General features: G+C 33.9%; 1 protein-coding gene across 5 annotated transcripts in view; it reads right to left on the reverse strand.

Annotated features, from left to right (window-relative positions):
• Positions 1-9,460, reverse strand: part of LOC109860437 — a 57,511-nt gene that overhangs the window by 32,921 nt on the left and 15,130 nt on the right. For 4 of the 5 annotated variants that reach the window (XM_020439522.1, XM_020439518.1, XM_020439519.1 and 1 more), the window contains exons 11-20: positions 8,635-8,686; positions 8,369-8,547; positions 8,003-8,187; positions 7,775-7,916; positions 7,518-7,687; positions 7,290-7,443; positions 6,890-7,068; positions 2,439-2,551; positions 1,412-1,665; positions 865-1,275 (exon numbers count right to left, since the gene is read on the reverse strand). In XM_020439522.1, coding sequence (XP_020295111.1) covers positions 865-1,275; positions 1,412-1,665; positions 2,439-2,551; positions 6,890-7,068; positions 7,290-7,443; positions 7,518-7,687; positions 7,775-7,916; positions 8,003-8,187; positions 8,369-8,547; positions 8,635-8,686 — 1,839 coding nt within the window. The remainder of the gene's footprint in view (positions 1-864; positions 1,276-1,411; positions 1,666-2,438; positions 2,552-6,889; positions 7,069-7,289; positions 7,444-7,517; positions 7,688-7,774; positions 7,917-8,002; positions 8,188-8,368; positions 8,548-8,634; positions 8,687-9,460) is intronic. The other variant, XM_020439521.1, reaches the window with a different exon arrangement.

Raw genomic sequence — 9,460 nt, forward strand, 5'->3', positions numbered from 1 at the left:
AAAAAAAAAAGACAAAACTAGCATAGGCGCGAACATGCGACCCGCGGACTACTAGCGCGGCGCTTAGTCCGCTGCGCCACGCCGCCACTTCGAAAAACTTTCTTTTCGAATTGTACTTAAGTAGCACGCGAAAATTCAAACTGCGATTTCTCGCAAATGCTTGAGAGTTGCATCGTCTCCGAATAGCATTTGTTATTTCTATATGCGTACTACCATTCTGCAAAATTGCATCAAAATCGGTGACCCACAGGGTGTACACTCTCCTTGTGAGTGCAGGGATTGCAAATATGAAGGTCTCGAGTTCAAATCCCACTCATCACCTTAGGATTTTTTCCGGGTCCTTTCATCGAGTTAATCAGTTGATCGGCGAACTAAATCAGATCTCCAAAGATTAATTTGAGTGAAATCTNGAATTAATTAATTCCCCTTTCACAGAGCAATGTGTTATTGAATATATATTTGTCCGTTTTCGACATATTGTATTTTTGCTGAAATTTATGACGTGTTGTTTTCAACTTGTTGTCATGTTGCTCTTTATGTTAGTGATAAACCGTTGACAGCAAATATACAGCAAGTTGTCGGCAACACATGTTAAATACGTGTCATGTCAAACCAAAGACAAATGCCTGACTTACCTTGTTCTAAATTTGCTGTAAACTTAAGCGTTTTGTTTTCGGCAACATGACAGCAAAAACACAGACAGGTGCCAGGGTAATTAAAACAATTTTTGAGAACATAAAAGCGACCGCGCGTGCAGTTCATTTTTGCTGTGTTTGTATAAATATTATAAATATTATAAAAATATTTGTAATATAGCTTCGATAAATATTTATCTATCTACTGATTGTATATCTATTTACTAACCGAATTTCGTGAGTAGTGAGAATTTTGCTTGGATGGCGAGTTGGAGCTCGGCGAGTGATGAGCACTGTCATTAGGTGACTGATACAATAATTCTGATTTCTTAGGACTCGCAGCTCTCGTTTGCAGTGACTCCTTATATATTTCCGGATCTTCGTAGGTAAGTTTGTCCGGAATCACCGTAACGGTAGATTTTCTTCTTGCGCTTGATTTATCGTCCGTCGGCTGCACAAGAACATCGGAGCTGTTTCTGTTGCTGCTCTCATTCAGTTCGTTATGATTTGAGTGTCGCAAAATTGATCCGATTCTACTTGTCGGCTTCGTATCATATTCGCTATTCCATTCCTTTGACGCTTCATCCACAGTCGGCACCGTTTTGACCGGATATTCTATTTTGTTGGTATTCAGTGGTATCTAAAATTATTTATGTAAAATTATATAAATAAAATTATTTAATTCAAAACAAACTAGCGATAAAAGTAATATCAAATAAAAAAAGTTAACTTGTGAGAAATTCTGCAAATATATTTTAATAGTCAAAAACACTTACGAAGAACGAGTCGACGTCGTCCTTCGGGTGATTTGCCGTTTGTTGCGTGATAACGTCAAACGCCGGATTGTCACCATCTCGGCTTCGTGGAGTCGACGATTCGCTGTTGTCATTACCGTTGTAATCTCGTTGTAAAGCCGCCTCCCGATTCTCCGCATTCTGCTGATCGTTTCTGGAAACGTCCGACGACGAACTGCTCGCGCTCTTAGAACATTCGCGTGCGCGCTCGCCGACTGAGAACGAACGCAGAAATTCTAAGAATTCAGACAATCATCATCCGTGATTGTTTCGCGTACAATTTAAAACACATTTCTATATAATTTCTTAAAATAGAATAGAAACAATTTTCAAGAGAATTTATTATCACAAATTGTGTGTTTTTGCGTAAATTAGCGTAAATACTTTTTTATCTAATTTGATATTTTGTTACAATGTGAGACGTGGATGTGCTATCGATCTAGCTTTTCGTACAGCAACGCACAAGTTTCGATCGTATACTTAACTTGACCAGCGAAATATTGATTACCGGTGTGTTTAAGCTCTATATATGCACGCACGAGGTGAAGAACCTCTCGCTCCATTTTGTTACATCCACAGAGATATGCACGAGCCAAAAGCAACATTATATAATTTGTTTAACATTATGCGCATCATCGTGCATTTTTACTTTAACGCTAAAGCTTCATCTTAATTTTACGATACGATGAAACGCAAAATTCATATATTTAGACAACGCGCCAATTCTCCAGTGAGCTGTATAGTAAAAATATATTAACGTTTCTGAACAATTCTAAGTATTATTTATTGCAAAATCAACGTGTTTAATATTTGTGAAAAAATGTTAGATATTGAGATTAAAAACTGAGTATACTTATACATATATTGAAATATATTTTATAATATGTATATACAAGTATGTTTTAACAGTAAATATTTAATTTTTATTTCAATAAAGCTAATTAAAATAAAAACTTAAGTATTAAGAAAACGATCTTTTCTAAAGAAAATTATTTATGTACATATATACCTTGATACCGCGATTCCTCCTTGTTCACGGTATGTACGTGGTATGTCTCCGGTGAGAAGTGGCGTTTGTTCTGTGTGTTGTATTCTTCTTCATTCACCGCCGATGTTTTATCGCTGTGATATAGAAATAGAAAATTGACTAGGATCAGAGAAAGTTGTGTTTTGCAAACTTTTACAACCAATTCACATCGTGCGGCGCATGTTAATGTGTTAGTGACGACGCACATCTTACGCGTACATACTGTGCGGTATATTTTCATATACACTTTTACATAGTTGAACATAGGTCTTATTATTATTATTCCGTAGCTGCATAGCTACATCGGTTCCGGAATCGCGAAGCAGCTATGCACGGAGATATAAATAAAACAGCGCAAAGATGTCACGCTTGATGAGGAAGGCTAAGCGTGTCTTTATATGTTTGACCATATTAAATTATGCACAGAATATAACTTTTATACCTGTTGATCTTAATTAGTAACGATTTAAATTCAAGAAAATTCTTAAAATTTAATACAAAATATATTATCATTATTGTTGCGTTTTTTAAAGCATTCTTTGCAGTTTTTACTATTTTTTATATAGTGTATCTTATATATAATTCAAGTCTCCTTCATTAATAACAAAATTTAACAAACTCTTTGTGATTGACAGCTCGCCCTTGTGTGATCTTGTTTGTAATACTAAAATTATTTTTTATGAATCGTGCAATCATGTTTTTGTCTTCGCAAAAATCGTTATAAATCGATAAACAACGTACACCGTATCGCTGTTTCGACTCAGTCTCAAGGCGATGACCGGTGTAGTCGTCGAAGTAATGACAGTCGAGACGGATACTCTATCGTTTTCATCATCATTATCATCGTTGCCGATGTCGACGGATTTCCTGCACCGGAACATACACGGGCAGCAACGGAAAATGGCGTTCGCAATCTTGCGCTCGGTAGATTTGTTTGCCGATATTTCATCGACGACAACGCCATTCTCTTCTTTTATCTCACTTGGCCACGTGCAAGCTCTGAAGACCATACTCTTTCTTCTTTTTTTTTCATTAATCTCGAAAATTTTCAGCGACAGTCACAAAATATATCTCACCAGTGGAACCGATTCTCGAATGCTGTCGCGTCATAGTTTCCACGAATTATTTCTTACGATAGATGTACGTATAACGTCCTATTTTATTGAAAATTATCTACTGTTGGACTTCTTGCATTACAATTGACTAATACTTTTTAAATAGAAGGGATAATTGCTGCTATTAAACAGTTTATAGGCCAATCTCTTAATAACTTAATTATTCGGTTGAAGTAAGATATATTATTTTCTTATGTGTATTTTGAAAAACTATTGAGAAAAAAATTAGAATGTTCTATTCGCGCTAAGTATGTAGCCTGTTGAGCTTTTAATTTTGTCCAGTTTAATATTTTCCTCTCTATTTCGTTTTTTGGATTGAAACATAAACGTACATTTAATTATTGACATTTAATGGCACAAGAATAATATTTTAAAAGAGGTCAATCGTTGCCACATATCGAACATGCCTTGACCTTTTAAAAAATCGTAGGATTAAAGAGAATTAAGCAAGCGCAAGCACATCAAAGAATTAATCGATAACAATTTCAAACGTTGATAAAAACCGCTACCATCAGATCGTTGCGTTGCAAAACGTGCAAAACGCAAAAATTGATGCGTCGGAATATCCGAACGGCAGAAACTCACGGAAGATCAAGCTGGAGATTAGTTATCGATCAGTTGTCCAAGAAATTCGTATTCTAACGTATTCGTATTTCTTCGAACGAGTGACGCATATTTATATCCGTTTTATTGTTTGTTATTCATATTATGTCAGTCTTTCTCTAGAAATCGACATTTTCCTTTTCATGCACATATAAACTTATAATTTTTACATTTCATGCTTTTGATATAAAATTTAAATTTCTTTTTTTTCTTTTTCCCTTGTTTGATGACCGAGTTTTATTTTTGTGTAATACTTCCACGATTTTAATATACTCATATGCAATAGTCGTCAAATTGCTATATACACCTACATACGGTCAAATTCGCAATTATTCTACGTCTGTCGCGTGCAAGTTCGTCGAATTAGTAACGATTCGATTGCGATTATTATGTTCATCACGCTATCATCTCGCACAGCTCAAAGTTTTCAAGAGCCTTGCGTAACACAATCCGTTCCACGTGTCACGAATGCGCACAATGTACTCGATGTACTTAAGAAAAAACGTGTTTCTCGCGTTCATCACCGCCGTCCAATTCAAGAGACCGGTCGGAGGTCGACAACTCTCATATACACAATTGCTTTACGACCGGTGTAACAATGTACGCGTAATTGTTCTTATATAAGTGAACAGACTTTGTCATTTTGCCCTTTCGCATTTTTCCGCGACGGATTCTCCAGGAAGAACCGGAAGAAGCAAAAAATGTAAACAAGGAGACATAATTGTGTATGAGAAACACCCGCTTGCGAGACAATCGACGACGTATGTACGACTGTGGCACGTAGTTGAGACGGCAAGCAAGCGTTCCCTCCCGACGCTGACCGCTCGCCACCCCACGTTACCCCACTGTGTCCACTGGTTTCCTCGCTTTTTACTGTGCTTCTGTAGTTTTGATTCAACTGTAGACGCGTGGAAAAAAAATAATACAACAAAATAATACAAAAAGTTATAAGAAATTGAAAAAAAGTATTGGATTGGACTTCCAAAATAATGAGATAAAAAGTGAGATAAAACACAATAAAGAGAAGGGAAGAAATGAGTGTGTGTGAAAGAAAACTTTAAAATATATATATATAAAATAATAAGGCAACAAAAATTAAATCTTTTCTTATCAAAGATATGAAAGTTTGAATTTGTATTTTGATATTGGTTGCAAACATTCTGCCGTTTTGTTTCCACGCTCGATGTTACTATTCTTTCCTTAATTACTTTATAAGACTATTAAGCCGAGTTTGACTCTAACTAATCCTTCTCGATCTATGGTAACGAAGGAAAAATTGTCAAATCACGATTCGGCTGAGACGTGGCTAAAGAAGATTAAAGAAAGTGTTAAACTGCACTTGTGTCTTTCTTTTATTTCCACATCATTTTTTTTGTCTTGAAAATACGTCTCACACAAATTTTTTATAGCTTCAGAAAATTTGTATTGTAAACATAATTTTTGTTGATTTAAGGGGAACAATGATTATTCAATGAATTGAATGATTATACACATGATTATATAATGTTCCTTTTTGCAAAAAAAATTGATTCTAAATGTCTGCGCGCTAAAATGTAATTTCTAATCTTATTGCTATGTCATGTAAACATATATGTATGAACTCTTTTACTGTGGATATTATGAAAGAAATTTAATATCGAAACTTCTGATTTTATGTAACGTTTTTGTTAATATCTCAGCGAATATCTTAAAAATAGACATATTGAATAGCAATCAGTAAGTGTACGTTAGTTTACGTTAGGCATAAAATATTCAGTACGGCGGAATGAACGATAGCGCGCGCGAAACACAGCAAGGTGTTTCGACAATCTAAAATAGTGCATCCCGCATGTGCAACATGCATAATTCTCGGTTGCGTCGTTAATGCATCGAACGCTATGAATTTCAAGCTGCGAATAATTATTACAAATTTCTGCACAAGAGACATACGATCAATTTCTTTCTGTTGTGCAACACGCGACACTTTTTTTTCGTGCGTCCAATAAAAATCGTGTAAAACAATACAAATCTTACTAGTTTCATTTTATCGACCAGCTAACTCGAGCGTTCGAAATCGCTCGCTTAATGTAACACGACTTTTGTGAATCTACGCGCGTTAAATATTAAGTATTCCTACACAATTTTGATAAAATCGGTGGGTTTTTTGAACAGAAATTCAAAGCTCCGATCGGATTTATTGGCATTAAAAATTGTCGACATGCAAAGAAAATTTTACCGACTTAAAATCCAGGTCTGCCGTTATCACCGATTTGAATCTTACCGCTTATGTTTAAGTGTGTTGAGAATAACGTATGTCACGAGATCTAGATTAAAAGAAATATGAGGTCGCGTACCTGTGGTGCGCGTTCGTATTATACAGTCTCACTGTTTATCTGAAAAATGTATCACAGCTTTGTAATTAACATAATTATCTTCAATGATCTCGTTTTCTTTAGTTATAAAAATTATCGCGCAAGTTGCATGCGGAGTGTCGTGTTTTAAATCTGTGTGTTTGGAATTTTAAACACAAATTTGTTAAGCCGCCGATGTCCCGAAGAAGTTTACGCATATCGTTTTATGTGATCGATACACTAATATCTTGCTAGTTGTTATTTTAGGACAAAATCGATCTTGTCTGGAATATTGCTTGAGCGTTTACAAAAAGACTTCAATTGACTTGCGTTAGAATGCGAATTTTATTTTGCGTTTTAGATTCGAAAAAAACGAGATACTCACATGTCATACATCGACGTAGCGTGAAATCTACTGGAAGCCAATTTGACGAACTGTTTTGATCGATGGAGTTGCGACGGAGACAACGATCGTAGTCTCCTGCGGTGAGGATCGGGGAAGTTTTCCGCGAAGAAATGACCGTTCTCTTGTGAATTCGACGAAACCATTTCGAGTCTCTGTTTCTTTAATTTTAAATTAAAATAAAATGGAAATTTACGTTTTTTAGAGATTTCTTATTTATATACATATTTCAAATATTGTATATGGTACATGGTCATATTCAAAATACACGTATATATTAATTTACATGAAATATACAATGTATAAATATTTAGTTTATTTTTAATTTTTTTAATAGTTTATTTATTTTAGCGATTTTAATTAGAAAACAAAATAGTCTTACCGAATATACGTTCCTATTGTCGTTTGCAGAAATTGGTGAACTTAAATCCTGAGATTCCTGATACATATAAGTCGGGGGATTTGCAGCAATTCGCAGTAATCGATATGCGTTTCTATCCGTAAGCTTCCTTTGCTGTTCATAAATCGAACTATATCTATAAACGCGGAAATCAATTAAATCGAAAAAAAGTGTTGTATATTCGAAATATGTGAATTTATAGAGAATTACGTTTCGACAAGCGTCGACTGCTGCATATTTCTAGACAACGATCGTTGACGTCCTATTGTGCAACTCGAATTTTCGGTTTTATCTGAAAAATTCTCACAGTCCACAAATTCACTGAGACGTACATTCGAATTGTCATCAGAAAATATTGTCTCCCTGCTTCCTATAATATCCTGCAAAAAAAAGCAATTTTACATGCTTCTAAAATTTTTATTCATATGTCTTTATATTACTCAAAGTATGATATGAAAAAAACTTACACTGTATTCCTTGCTTGTTGCTAAAGTATTCGTACAAATAGGTGGATAGCAATTACTGTAATGTGAATCAAATGTTTGATTCGATGACTGACTCTCTTCTAAATGAAGACGTTTTCGCCGTTGATATATAGCCGCATATGACCTACATACATTTAACAAGTTAATTAATTACTATTAAATTACTCTCAAATTATGTATAGAGTGTGTAAAAATATTAATAATGCTCACCCAGTATCCTGCTGTAAATTTATCCGATTCCTATTGCTATTTAATGCATTCTTTGTTTGCTTTTGTGAATCAAAATTGAAATTTTCCAGGTTGATAGATTTTTCACGATTTTGCAATATTATTTTGTAGCGTTCACGCATTGATAATATTGGAATTTTTGATTCTCCCTTGAAAATAGCACTTTCCTGCAAATCGTATATTTTTGCATTTTTTTTCTTTAATAATTACATATTATTATTAAAATTTTATATTTTTCAGTATGTACAGTTTATTAAAAAATAGATATATATAAATAAATATGTATAAATAAATGTCTGGATATATAACTAAAATTAATTTATGTTGTTTCATATGAATGTCACTTACCTTCTCTTTAGCAAGTTCATTAATATCCTTACGATTTCGCGTTTTCTGTTCGAAATAGTTGTTGGAAATTTCTTTACGAATCCTATAATCCGTCCTGACGGAGTCGTATAACTGATTTGATGGCGTATAAGATGATCGCAGTTGCTCTTCAAATTTCAAATTGCCATTCAAAGACACATCTAACAAAATCCGATTATTATTACACATCTCGCATAAAACTTATTCAATTATTTTAGAAATCGAGATTCATAAGTAATTTCATTTACCTGCAGTTAAATTTCGACCGTTCAGTCTTTTTATCTCGTGTTCAATGTCATTCTGTAACAATACGAAATACTCACTTGAATGTGATATTTGAGCTTCTGCACAAATTGCGCGATATTCTAATCTTTAGTATTTCTAATAAATATATTACACACATTTGGACGTAGCATAAAATCATTATAAATTTATATGAAAAATAAATGTTTACATCTAAAACGTTAAACAAAAAATCGAATTAACTTATTATTTTGAGAATATTTTGTGTTTTGTGCCACCATGCATCATCTGTATTTGACAAAACAAACAAATTCTAACGCCGCAAAATTTTATTTGGCTGTGTTCCAAATTCAGAGTACTAGAAATCTATAGTTCACGTTGTATATATTATACATTTTTAGTACTAACGGTGAATGTTTTGAAATATAATCTTTGTAAACCGGCGACATTTGCAGTAAAAGCATTTATTTATTTTCGAAAATAAAATCTGCATTGAAAATTTGTCAAAGATGTAAAAATAAAGATATAAAAATGCAAATAATGAAAAACTTATGTTATTAAATCACGCAGAGAATACCGCCTCTCTCCCTTCCGTGTTTTTAATGCCCCTTACTTTATTCACACGTGCAGAATAATTATGAATAATTATGCTCGCAGAGATATGCAAAATAAAGAGAAAAGATGTATCATTCTGTTCCTACTTTGGTATTTGCTATTTTGGCATTTGCATTGCAAAGCTGATATCTTGATGAATGAACAACAATGATATCAAGAAAATAATATACGGTAACGTTATACTTATGAGAGAAATCAATACTACTTTTCATGTAT

The sequence above is a fragment of the Pseudomyrmex gracilis genome, unplaced genomic scaffold (assembly GCF_002006095.1).
Source record: "Pseudomyrmex gracilis isolate BER0280 unplaced genomic scaffold, ASM200609v1 scaffold_387, whole genome shotgun sequence".
In the NCBI taxonomy this organism is placed as follows: Eukaryota; Metazoa; Arthropoda; class Insecta; order Hymenoptera; family Formicidae; genus Pseudomyrmex; species Pseudomyrmex gracilis.